The sequence below is a fragment of the Muscardinus avellanarius genome (assembly GCF_963383645.1).
Source record: "Muscardinus avellanarius genome assembly, chromosome: 5".
NCBI classification, from domain to species: Eukaryota; Metazoa; Chordata; class Mammalia; order Rodentia; family Gliridae; genus Muscardinus; species Muscardinus avellanarius.
Window position 1 is genome coordinate 11216810 of NC_137790.1, and position 14189 is coordinate 11230998.

Here is a 14189-nt window from a genome sequence, read left to right on the forward strand (position 1 = left end):
TGAAGGAAATTTGATTTCTTATGGTCTCAAGATCACATACTTTATACATTGCTATATTGTGACTACTAATAAAATAGAATATAAGCAGTACACTAAAAGAATGAAAATCACAACAACCTAAGAGGTCATTTAGTTAACAGAGTCAAGTAATTTAAAAAGCAAATAAAACAATTTGTATGCTCATCCTATAACATGCCTGTCAAAGAGCCTACCCTAACACCAGAAACTCACCATAAAACTCATTCAAAACGAGTGCTAAGCGGATGTCTTATATTCGTTGATTCACATATAGGGCTCCCACACATAAACTGGAAACACAGAGATATTGGGGACATTAACCAGTTCTGTACCTTTCTAACAGAAGGACTGCCCTCACTTCCCAGTCACTGAAACCCAAGTGAAGAGCACTACATTTCTCATCACAACATCAGTCTCTTAAACTGGACAGCATTCACTGCAACCTAGCTGCAATAGCTGCACTTGGGCTTCTTCGGACAAATCAAAGTGTTTATGGTATCCCAAAAGTGGGTATGGATTCCCTTAACTGGGACACTGTAGTCACAGTAAAAATGATGCTGGAGGAGGGGGGAGGAAGTCAAGAAAGTGGGGTGAAAGATATGTTAACAACAACCTGGGTCTGAGGTGGTTTTTGGCTGTTTTGTTTTGAACTGAAAACAAGAGGCACTGGGAACTGAACCCAGGGGCATTCAAACTCTGAGCTATAACCCCAGGCTTTTTTTCTTAAACAGGGTCTCACTAAGTTGTGGAGGGCCTAAGTTATTGAGGCTGGCTGTGAACCTGTGATCCTCTTGTCTCAGCTGACCAAGTACTGAGATTACAAGCATGCCACCATGCCTGGCTAAATCTGAGGTTTTAATTTGTATTTTTTTTTTTTTTTTTTTTTTTTTTTTGGTGGTACTGAGGGTGGAACAAAGGGGCTTTTCTACCTCCCGGCTACACTCCCAGACCTATTTCATACTTTATTTTGGACACAGGGTCTAAGTTGCTAAGAGCCTCACTAAGTAGCTCAGGCTAGCTTCAAACCTGTGCAGTCCTCCTGTCTCAGCCTCCCAAGTGCTGGGATTACAATTATGCACCACCATGCCCAGCTTAATTTGTAATTTGAATTAGGTATCTGGAGTGGAAGCAGGGAAGGAGCGGGGGGAGGAGATAAAAACTTGGCTTCTACCTTACATAAACATAAAGCCTAGTCAAAAATAAAAATTTACTATCATCCCCATATTCTACACTCTTAATTTTTTAAAAATCTGATTTTTTTTCATAGTAATACTATATTTAGAGATCACAGGCAAGCCAAGCGTGGTGGCACACGCTTGTAAGCCTAGCATTCGGGAGGCTGAGACCAGAGGATTGCAGTTTGCAGGCAGCCTCAGCTACTTAGTGAGGCCCTCTGCAACTCAGTGAGACCCTGTTTCAAAAATAAAGAATAAAAAATTGGGCAGGGGGTGTAGCTCGGAGGTCAAATGCCTCTGGGTTCCATCCCCAGACCCAAAAATAATTAATTAATAATAAAGATCACAGGTAATATAAACTACTGTGAACTTCAAAGATAAAGCCTGAGTAAAAAAGTCATTTTCTAGCCAAATTATTTTTTGCCTGAAAGCAGTATTTCAAATCCCTCAGAAGTTAATACAACAGGTACAAATCAAATTGTACTAATGTGTGCTTAAAATAAGCAATCAGGCCGAGTGTGGTAGTTCACTCCTATAACCCTAGTACTTGGGAGGCTGAGACAGAAGGACTGCAGGTTCAAGGGTAACTTCAGCAATGTAGCAAGCCTGACAGCAACCTAGCAAGACCCTGTTTCAAAAACAAAAAATAAAAAGGGCTAGTGGTGTAGCTCAGAGGTACAAGCCCCTGGGCTCAATCCTAGAATCCCCCCCCCCAAAAAAAATTCCTCAGTCATTCAAAGAAAAAGTGGACTGTGATTATCCATTTCTGATGGTTTAGTTTACAATATTAGGTCCTACTTTGGTCATATGTAATTCTGAAGTCTCATGTATACTAGCCTAAGTGAACACACATAATTCAAGAGTCCAAAATCAGAAATTACTGTTTCTTTTAAGAATTGAAAATTCTTGCCATTTACTGAATAGATGTTAGTCCGTGTAGGCCAAGGACCAATTGACAAGGTAGGTTCTGTCAACATATATGCTGAAAAGCGGTTTAAAGGCCATCTGAAGGCAATTACCTAAATCAGAAATTACAAAATGAGAGCCCCATCTGACCCACAGATACATTTATTTCACTCAGCCCATGGTTCGTTCTTTAATGTTTTTTAACTAGTTACCAAAAACTTAAAAACCAGGTTTTCTATAAAAATCTAGATTTTCTAGCAGGGAGTAGAAGGATAGGAAAGAATGAAACCAGTCCCACACACTGCAGTAACAGACTGCAGTGGTTAGCACCAATGCCACTAATTCAAGTGTGAATTGAGCTAGAATTGTGTTTCAGGTTTAATTAAGTCTGTGATAAAAATATATATGTACGTACACATACATAGCTTATGTACTTATAAACATGTTTATAATATATATGGAATCTCTTCATCAGGAATAATGGAAAACTAGGTAACAATGTTCATTAACTAGCCTGAGCTCACCAACCTACTCTGATGACCTAGTAAACACATACTACCTCCAAGGTCATGTTACCACTTTATCCTGAAAGGCTCTCCCATATAAGGATTACCCCCACTTTGCAGATAAGACACTGAGGGACTAAAGTGGTTCAGATTCCTAGGAAGTAGATGCTAGGATGCAGAAACAGAAAACAGCCTCATCTCCCTCTAGAGCTCCTTCTGTTCTCCCAATGCCACTTCTGTTTACTCCACTAAACACAACCAGCATCTTCATTTGGGATCTCATGTCCTTCTATTATTTAGAAAACAAAAGTCCTATCTAAAAAACCAACATACAACCAGGCGTGGTTGTAATCCCCGCGCTTGGGAGACAGAGACAAGAGGATCGCGCAGGTTCGAAGCCAGCCAGGCGCGCTGGCTTAAGAGACCCTGTTTCCAAATAAAAATATAAAAATAGGTCTGGGAGCATAGCCCGGAGGTAGAAGGGCTTCCAGGAACCCCAGTACCACCAAAAAAAACCCAAAAAATAAAAAAACCAACATACATACCTTACATGTTGTATTTAAGTTTAACACATAAAAGTATATTCACTTGCCAATTTTAACATGGAGGCCCAAGCCCTTGGAGAATGGCACTGATGATTTGGAGTTCCTTGCTGACTGAAGTTCCTTCTGCTTGATACTAAGCAACGTCTATAAATCCATCGTGTGTGTGTGTGTGTGTGTGTGTGTGTGTGTGTGTGTGTGTGTGTGTTTTGGTGGTGGTACTGGGATTCCTGGAAACCTTCTTCTACCTCCGGGCTACACACCCAGACCTATTTTTATACTTTTTTTTTTTTTTAATATGGAAACAGGGTCTCTTACACCAGCACGGCTGACTTGGAACCTGCGCGATCCTCCTGTCTCCGCCTCCCAAGGGCGGGAATTACAAGCATGCGCCACCATGCCCAGCTATCACCTATATTTTTGTGTTTCATTAAAGTGGTTGAAACCTTTAAGAAATCCTCATAAAGCAGTCAACATACAGAATTTTAGAGTACTATTACTTGTCCTCCTAAATTTTCATTATTTTAGCCGTATCTAATTCTACAGCCATTATTTTAGTGACTCACCTTTTATCAAGTCTTTCCAAAGAACCCAATTTGGTTTTCAGGAAAAGAGTTTGCACTCATTTCATTGGTTCACATGATATTCAAATTATTATAAAAACAAGATTACCTGAAATCATTACAACTTCTGGGAAACATATAACTTGCCCAGTCCAAGAAAAGTTCAGACTTTAAAGAAACCTACTGGCACAAAGGTCAGCATGCTGTATCATCTCAAAGGATGGCTTCAGAGAATCAAGAGTAGTAATCCCCAGAGAAAGCTAAGTGAACACCTGCCATGTTCACAAAGCACAGCAGAAGACAGAATGAAAACAGATTCAACCTTCAAGAATAATTTAACAAATGCTACAATTCACCTGTTAACTGCTAATATAAAGTAAAAAATGAGCCATGTAATGAGACAAAAAAAAAAAAAAAACACTATGCAATCAAAGGAACGACCATGATCTATATGCCTAATGCTGCAGGTCCTTGATATTTAAGGTACTATTTGAGTTAAAATGTACTTGAGGCAGGGCTCCATGGAGTGGAAATGGGAGGGCATTCCAAGTGTGATACAGGCACCAAAGGAATACAAGGGAATGGGATTCTTCAGGGCCTATAGCAGCTTTGTTGACTTGTACATGGCTTGGAGAATGTAAAATACTGAGTGACAGAGTTAAAAAAAAAAAAAAAATAGGCAGTGTATCAGAGGTAGCCATGGAGGTCAAACTTCATTATGAATTTGAAAAAGAGAAACGTGATGTAATTTGGTAGCTGTTAACACAATCAACTAATATGGAATTCTTTGTCAAAAATGTACTTAATTATTTAAATATATCAAAAATTGTTTTTGTACTCCAAGAAGTGTATTTATTAACTATTCTCCCCTCAGTGGTACATTCAAAATGACCAGCTAAGAAATTGCAAGAGTTCAAGAAAGCAGCTTGACCAAGGCAGAGACTATATGGAATTGAGAATACAAAATATAAAATGGATTTGTTCATTTGTTCAGCCCCAGATGACAGCAGACAGAGGAGCGATACACAGAAATAAGCACTAACAGAGCCAAGTTTTGAGACAGGCAACTCATTAAGTTTTGAACTATACCAAGTTTCCAGGGACAAGAGGACATCCAGGAGACTATGACCAGCACAGAAGAAAGGGAAAAATGCTTGAGTTATTAGCTCATTAAGAAACAGCAAATCACTCACACAACAGTTAAAGAGAAAGGACAGGATCAAAGGGGAAAGTCAGAAAATAGCCCCATTAAAAGCCAAGAGAAATACTGAACCGGGAAAACTATTTGTACACCCTAAACCAGAGGCAAGTAAATTTCCCCTGTAAAGGGCCAGATAATGAGCATAAACAAAACAGAGTTATGTTTCAATACAACTCACTCACAAACTATAAAATCTGAACCTTATGTAAATTTCACATGTCCATGAAATGTTTTTCTTCTGGGTTTTTTGTTTGTTTCCCCAACTATTCACCCACAAATTCCTTTCTTAGCTACAGGACATAAAAATACAGATGGCAGGTCAGGTCTGGCCTGTACGTTGCAGTTTGCCAATCCCTACTCTAAGTTAGAGTAACAAAAGGGATTGGATTAATGTTCCTTTCCCAAACTTCTAAGCAGTTTTTCCTTTAAATAACTTAATAACTTACCATTCATTGGACTAACTTACTTTGATCTCCCTAAATGAGATAAATACATGTGTTAACACCTGTTGCTTTAAGATTCCGTTGTTAAAAATAAGTATTAATAACTCTTAAAAGGGCAAGTATTAAATAACTATTATAAGAGGTACTCCTTATCTTGAACAGATGAACTCACGAGAACATTAGAAATGACTTCTAACACAAACCAAAGCAGCAGCTATGAAGTTTGATCATTAAATGGTGACAGTTTTTATACACATGAATAATCACACTCCAGTCTATCATCCCCCCCTACCCTTCCTTCTACCTTACTAAACCGAAGTTCTATAATCTGGTTTCTTTTAGATTTATAGCTGTACTGTGGACACACCAATGGCACTAAAAGGAAGACATTACTTTAAAATGTATCCCTCACTGCTTTTGAACATTTTTGAGGTGATTTTATAAACCGAAAGGTAAGAAGATTTCAGCAGCAGTCTTCACGTAAGTACTAAACATAACCTAGATTTTAAAACCTACAATTACCTGTAGTGAATATGTGAGTCGTGAATAACAATTTCTTAAAAATTAGAGAATATCAACTTCTGACAAGTAGTCTTCACACATACAAACCACATCTGGTGAGGAAGGACTCCATACCCCCAAGCCACTCCTTGTCCCTTAGCTGTAGCTGGGGGCAGGAACGGGACTCCTTCTTCAATCACTTGCGGCGGCAATAAGCTGTAACCCAAGAAAACTTTAATACCAAGTAAAGCATAACATTGCCCACAAAGCTCACGCCTTTCATGACTGGATGACTATTTTAAGTTGTCTAGTTTCAAGCAGACAAAGCACACAAAGATTAAAGATACAAGGTAAGCCACTCTTCAGGGAGGGCCCTTGAGGAAAAAAAGCAAGACTGACTTGGTAACCTGACAGCTCAAAGATTCTTCCGTTTGAATCAAAATTTCACTATTGCCTAGTTATCAGACGTTGTCAAACAAGCCAATGTACAACGACACAGGGGTCAGCCAGTCCCATGAGTGTTCCTTAGTATCCTATACCTCCAAAAGTTATCTAAAGTGTAACATTTTGTAGGTATAAATCTAGAATAAACACAAAACGTGGCCAGGTTTTCTAATCAAAAAGGCTTGAGTGAAAAGAGACTCTTCACCGCACAACCAGAAAACTTACTGCTTTCTACTTTTTTTTCTTTTCTTTTTTTGGTACTGGAGATTGAACCCACGGGCATTCTACCTGGAAGCTATACCCCCAGCCAATTTTAACTTTATTTTTTTAAAACAGAGTCTCACTAGGTTGTTGAGAGTCTGACTACTTGCTTAGGCTGTCCTCAAACCTGTGATCCTCCAGTCTCAGCCTCCCAAAAGTACTGGGATTATAGGTGTGTACCACCATGCCCAGTTTCTTTTCTAAATTTTATATTAATCTACAATATTATCACTGTGCTTCTTTTTGTGCTTTTCTATATCTAAATAAAACCATCTTAGGTTAAACTCAATATTTTTTAAGACTCTGCGCAAAACTACTTAACAAAAATATAATCTACTTTGTATGTGTGTGTGTGGTGCTAGGGATTGAACCCAGAGGCTTTCTACCTCAGAGCTACACTAGCAGCCCTATTTTGTTTTTTTTTTTTTTACCTGAAAACAGGATCACACTAAGTTGATGTGAGCCTCACTTAGTTGCTGAGGCTGGCTTTGAATCTGTGATCTTCCTGTCTCAACCTCTCAAGTACTGGAATAGACATGTTGCCACCACATCCAGCTTATAATCTTTTTTTTTTTTTTTTTGCAGGTCTGGTGATGAAACCCAGGGGCTTTCAGCCTCCGAGCTACATCCCCTGCCCTATTTTTTATTCATGATTTTGAAACAGAGTCTCACTAAATTGCGGTGGGCCTCACTAAGTAGCTGAGGCTGTCACTGAACCACAATCCTCCAGTTTCAGCCTCCCGAATGCTGGGATTACAAGCATGCACCACCAGGCCGGGCTATTTTTTATTCTTTATTTTGAAACAAGGTCTCACCAAGTTGCGGAGGGCCTAAGTAGCTGAGGCTGGCCGAAAATCCGGATCTTAACCCCCCAAGTACTGGGATTACAAGTGTGTGCCACCACGCCCAGCTATAATCTACTTTTCAATGAAACTGAAAATAAATGGGAAGAATTGATCATAAAAATAAATTCATTTTAAGATTTCCAAAGTTGCTGTCTACTTCTTTACTCCTATTACAGAAACATATGCAAGAGTATATATAAATTCTATTTTATTGTACATGAATTTTTAAGCTAATTAACGTTTAGCTAATAAATTTTATTAAGATAAACAATAATAAATAACTATATTATTTAAACTACTCTCACATAAAAGTTACAGACTGAGGATGATAGGATTTTAGGAACAGTATTTTCCCAGGACTATGTCAACCCAGACTATCTTCTGAGAAATGGAATAAGACATGGTATTTAAAATGTTCCTGAACTAAGTAATATTTACATACTACAAATTTTTTTCTCCTCAAAATCCCTCTTCTACAAAGTTTCCTATAGCTTTTCTAAGCTCCTCCACAGTATGTAGTTTTATCACTCATTTACTGGTAATTCACTTTTACCTAACTGAAATTAAATACCAATCTTTAGAATCTAATTACAGAGTCAAGTCAAAGGACATCAGCCATTTCCCCAGACACAAGAGAAGTACCTCAGAAATCAATGTCAGAGTTCCCCACAAATGCAGGACCCCCTTCTCTCTTCCACCTGAAGTTCCCACTGAGGCGGAGCGAGCACTCACCATCTCACAGATAATCCTTTTCTTTTTCAGTTGTTAGAAAAGGTCTTCCTCATATTGAGATGAGACTGCCTGGGAATCTGCAGCCTTGGTCTTTCCTCTGCAGCTATGTCCTTCCATTTAGCTTTTGAGTATGGTGTTTTCCAGAAGTGAATAAACTCTTCTGAAGCTATTTGATATAGAGGTAACAGGACTTCCAAAGTCTTTATTCTGAAGACTTCTATATATAAATATGGTCTAAGCAACTACTTTTTCAAATAGCTTGTCATCACCTTCAAAGCCCTAGTTTCACAACATTCATTTCTTTACTTTGTCACATTTCAGAATTTAACAACATTTTTGCCTACTTTTTTATGAATACATCAGGAAAAACATAGACATTACAACTTTTATAAACATACATTGAAATTCAAGCTAATTGGTACCTGCAAATAGATTTCTTCTTAGGAAAACTGGTATCTACATTAAAAAATGCAAAGTTGGAGATGCAACAAAAACAGACACTCATTATAATCAACTCTCAATTGCAAACTGAGAAAAAGATGGCACTGGAACTTCCGAGTGACAAATACACAATCAGATAATTTTAAAAGTACTTCTTCTATGTAGTATGCTCTGAAATCTTTTGATGGGAACTCCCGCGGTGGTTTTGCTATATTGCAGATTATTTTATTATTTCAAATCAAAGAATGCTAAGCTCAATTTTAAGGAGTCTGCTAGAGGTTAAATAAAATAATGTAGTGGGAGTTGAGGGAAAGAATATCCCCAAAGACACTAAGAATGCTCTTCAGGCACAGAAATGAAACAGAAAACCAGTTCTGAGAACCTAGGAGAAGGCTGGAAAAACTACAGTCTCTAAAAGCTCTTATCTGCTATAAAAGTTGCTTAACATAATTTATTCCCTCCGACCCGAGTTACATCCCATTAAATGGATTATGGGGAAGGAAAGGAAAATATCACATTAAAGGACCACGCTGTTAAGTATACCTACCAGAATCAAAAAATATCAAAGATACACTATGAGAATATGAAGATTTACAATAGCCTTCCTGTAACAAAAGCACAAATGCCTCAGGTTGGTTTCCCCAGGGTTTGCTAAAGGTGTGCAAATTCACAGTGGCCTTTTACATTAAGCAAATCTAGTGCTAACGTTTTCATTCACTTTTCCAAATATTCATCCTAAGGTTAGAATCCAATTTTCCTAAACTGAAAAGCAAGCAAATTTTCCTGAAACCTTTAAGTCTTTGTGTTACAAATTTAGTTTTTGTTACTGTTTAATCTTGGTTTATTTAGGTCAAGAACCTCTGGACTCGACCTCAACATTGTTTTAACACTTTATCCACTGTCAAGGGTGCTTCCTCCTTCTCTGGGGAGTTCTCACTTATTTACTTTCTAAGGGCTTTTTGTTTTTGTTTGCTCCCTGGCCTCTGCCAAGGATTTCAAGGAAGGTATTTAATCACTGTTTTAACCAAACTACAGCAAAAACGATGTGTTCCACCTGCAAAGATTGGAGATTCTGGGTGTTAAAAGAATGAAAAAAAAAAAAAAAGGAAAAATACAAGCATGATAATGTTTTAACCAATATGCTTGCATATGAAGAGAACACAGTCTTCAATTAAAAAAGGTTTATGCATTGAGTAAATATTGGCCTATGTGTGGCCTTTTTAGTGATCAACTGCTACTTTCCTCAGGGAAGGAAGGTAAAGAAAGATTTTCAGTAACATTTCCCAGGTGCAGTTTAAGGGCAGGCTCAATTTCCACTTCATTAAAAAAATAGTTCATTTTCTAATCTTTTATTTTCATTGTTCACATCCTTTTTAAGCTATACATCTTGGTAACAAGGGAGGAAGGCCAAGTCAGAGGGATACAAAGAGGCTACATAATACAGTCTTAACTTCTCCCAAATGCAGGGAGAGCAAGCTCTGGGACACAATGGCATGCCTGACCATCCTCTCTGGACCTGATCAAACAGCCCGAATGTCCTTTCACAGATGACATGTGCAAAGCATACTTCCAAACCATCTCCTCGTGCTCTGGGATCGTTAGGTTTTTAATAGAGCCTAACCCCACGATCCCAGGCTTCGCTTCAAAGTTGGTAACAGTTAACTCTTCAAAATTGACCCGGAGCCCGATTCAAACATAAAAATGGTCCACATGGCTACCGCTGTCGAGAGCTGTATTTCCAAACTTCAGATGAAATACAATGGCTTTTATTGTTATTACTATCATCATGATTATACCTGATGGGGTGGGGGAGAGAACATACAGCACACACTACGTTACCGAATTCCCGGGAGAATGGGCATTTCAGCGACGACTTGAAGAGTGCCTGACCCAGAACAGAGGACGCAGAGCTGCCTCGCCGCCGGCCCCTGTCCTGGGCCACGCCTTCACCTGAAGTGAACAGGCTGCTGGTTCGCTTATCAGCCCTCCAAACCTGAAAGCCCCTACCTCAAGATCAATCAAAAGCAGGGGGGAGAGAAAAGTGTCTTCGCAAGGCGCAAGCAAGGCCACAACGTGGATGAATGAAACTGGGCTAAGGGCACCCGGAGCAGGATTGTCGCTGAAGTCAGAAAAAGAGAAGTCAAAGATTTTTTTTTTTTTTTTAACGTGACCGCGGTTACAGGCGCCTGGGGTAGACAACTGCACAGACACGCCGGGCAGGAACGTTCATTGAGCACGGAGGCTGCGGGTCGAGCGGGCGGGCGGGCGACGGGGCCGGCGACGAGCAGCTTCGCGACGAGCGGGGGCGGCGGCCGGGCGCCCGCGTGTCCTCCCGCGCCTTCCGCCGGGCTCGGCGGGCCGGGCCGCGCCGCCGCCCCCCGCCCGGCCGCCCCCCGCCCGGCACACCCTCCCGCCGCCGCGGCCGCGCGGACTCACCCGCCCCCCACCCTCCGCGGCCGCCCCAGGCCCCGGGTCCCGCCGCCCGGCGCGCGGGGGGCGGCGACCTAGCGGGAAGACAGGCTCCGAGGGAAGGTCACTCACCCGCTGCATGGCTTTCAGAATCAAAGCCAGCTCGTAGCGGGGCATGGCGGAAGGCTGGGCGCGCGGCGGCGGGGTCGGGCCGAGGCTGCGCCGGTGGCTGCCGGGCGGCGAAAGCACCCTGCGGCCGCGCGAGCGCGGGCTTAAAGGCGCTGGCAGCTGCGCAGACGGGAGGCCACGCCCCCTCGACGCGCCACGCCCCCTACCGCGCGCCGCGGCCACGCCCCCGGCTGGCCACGCCCCCTGCCGCGCGCCCCCGACAGCCCCGCGATCGCGGCGCCCGCCCGACCCCCGGCCGGGTGTCGGCCCCGACGGCGCGCCGCCGACCCGGCCCGAGCGGCCCCCGAGCCGCAGGCCCCGCGCCCGGCCCCGCCGCCGCCCCGGCCGCCGCGCCTTCTACCTAGGGCTCTCGAACCCGCTGGAACTTTCCATGCCTTCCGTCCGCTCCCGGGCGGCGGGCGAGGGGGCGCTCGCTGTGCGCGTGCGCCGCGGTGCGGGCTGGTCGGGGCGCGCCCCCGCCCGGCTCGGGGCTCGCAGCGCTCCCGCTCTCCCCCGGCCCGGCTCCCCGCCTGCCCGGCCGCTCGGTCCAGCCCCCTGGCTCGGCCCCGGTGGCCCAGAGCGGCTTTGAGCGGATTGGTGCACGGGAACCGCCGTGGCGCAAACCTAGCGGGGCGACGCGGGCAGCTGCTGGGCGCCTGGCCCGGCACGTGCGCCGTCCGAGCCAGCCCGGTACTTGCGCTCAGGCCCAAATCCCTTCGGTGTTTGCTGGGCGTTCATTGAAAGGATGGGCTGGGTTTAGCCACGGTGTGGGATCCGTAGCGCGCGCTGGGGAGGGTTGGGGAGGGGGAGTGCAGCGTCAGGTCCTGCACTTTCTTGACCCCCCACGAGCGGGCGCACCCGGGGCTCACCTCGGCCTCCAGCGAAGCAGGCCTGAAATGCCGTTTTTGAGGGCTCCACTTGAGAGCGATCTGGCCTCCTGCAACTGCTGCCTCTGCCCCTTGCTCTTCCTATTAAAGGGTCTGTAAGTGAAATATTTGTCTACTTTAAAGTGCTTTTATGGTAATTGATAGAGATTTATTGGAAACTTCCTCTGTATCAGGCTACACGCTAGGGCTATTCACATTGTCTCGTAAAATTCTCACACCAGCACATGAAGCAAATACTGTTAACCCCATTTCAGGATTAGGAAATAGTGACACTCAAAGATTGTGTAACTAGTCCAAAATAAACGCATGGTAGTAGGAACTTGGATCCAGACCATCTGAAGGCTGCACCCACACCCATGGGCACCAGGCTGCACGGCTGGGTTCCAACCACGAATGGAATTCCACAACTGCAGAGTACACTCGTCACCGAACCCAGAGAATTCTCCACATCTCCTACCTCCATACTCCACAGAAGATGAGGACTGTGGTTTGAACACTAGCTTTTCTGCAATAGCTGGGTTTAACATCTGTCCATAAACTTACCTACCACCCAGGCGCTTCTGAAGAGAGACCACACAGGTAATTAATCCAAACTGCCTATGTTAACTACTCTCATTTTGGTTAAAAAAAAAAAAAAAGTAGCATACTGTCAACAACGTAAGGAAGCCAGGAAGTTTGGGACCTGCAGACGTGTCTTAGATTTGTCTAGGATGACCCCCCCACACACACTTCAACTCTCCTTCCAGGTGTCAATTACGCCACCTAGTTTGGGAATGAGAAAAAGATGGACCCAGCATTTATATCCCAAGGCAATACCATGAACTCAACACCCCAAACTCTCCCAAGCTGATGACCACCCACAGACTCAGTGCACTTACTTCTTAAAGGGAGGAGAGCAGCTACCCTGATATTTTTTCCTACCCCAACTTTTTTTTTTAAATAATAGTGGATTTTTTTTAAATAATGAATACTGGTGACTTTGTTTAAATTTTTTTCTGAAAATCATGGGTAATGATCCTGCAAATTTAGTGTCTTCCAACTAAAACTATAAATTGAAACCACCAAAACAACTTTTAACTTTATAGAGTCAGCATGTGAATTATAATGCCTTGCCGAAGCATTTTTAAGTGTTAATAAAATGACGCTTCCTCCCATGGTCTCCAAAACATGTGATAGGGTAGGTATCTAAGATTTGATTCACCACGATTTTGGTTAATTTTTAGTAAGTCGAAAAGAAGAATAAGGACAGAAGTTGAAGTCCAGTCCTATTTTTTAAAAAAATAACCTCAGAATATAATCTCGTCTAATTACTTTTACCTTCTTATTTTCTTCTTTCTTTCTTTCTTCTTTCCTTTCTCTCTTTCTTCTTTGGGGTGCTGGAGATTGAACCCAGGGACATTCTACCTCCAAGTGACACCCTCGGCTCGATTTTTTATTCTTTATTTTGAAACGGGGTCTCACTAAGTTGCCGAGGCAGGCCACAAACCCAGGTCCTCCTGTCTCAGTCTTCCAAGTACTGGGATTACAAGCTTGCACCACCACATCAGGCTTACCTTCTTATTTTCTAGTGTAATGAGACTTGATCTTGAGCCTTCCATTTTTAACTCTTAAAGATGGTGGTGGTGGTGCCATATCTAGCATTTTGAGCCAGGAAGCATGCTAAGTGCTTTGCATGTATTAATATTCAATTCTCACCACAAAGATTAGTATTATTACCACCCCCTTTTTTATAGGAGGAAAGTGAGACTCAATCTTTTTTTTTTTTTTTTTTTTTGGTGGTACTGGGGTTCCTGGAAGCCCTTCTACCTCCAGAATACACTCCCACAGGCTACACTCCCAGACCTATTTTTTAACTTTTTTATGTGGAAACAGGGTCTCTTAAGCCAGCGAGTCTGGCTCCAAACCAGCGCGATCCTCCTGTCTCCGCCTCCCAAGCGCGGGGATTACAAGCGTGTGCCACCATGCCCGGCTAGACTCAGTCAATCTTTAACAACTTGCCCCAAGTCATATAGAACTCCAGACCTGCACACTTAACCCCAATACCTATCTCAGAGTTTACTAGCCTGTGCTAACTGAGCAGCTATCAGTCCATCAACAAAATTTTATGGGGTCCTACTATATCCCCTTGTGATTGCAGTCTCCCATTC

At 42.9% G+C, this 14189-nt stretch overlaps 1 protein-coding gene across 1 annotated transcript in view; it reads right to left on the minus strand.

Annotated features, from left to right (window-relative positions):
* Window positions 1-11164, minus strand: part of MRPS6 (mitochondrial ribosomal protein S6) — a gene marked incomplete at both ends in the record, with an annotated part of 55623 nt that extends 44459 nt beyond the window's left edge. The window contains one exon of the mRNA XM_080696778.1: window positions 11120-11164. Within this exon, the coding sequence (XP_080552904.1) occupies window positions 11120-11164 (45 nt within the window). The remainder of the gene's footprint in view (window positions 1-11119) is intronic.
* Window positions 11165-14189: the final 3025 nt, after the last annotated feature.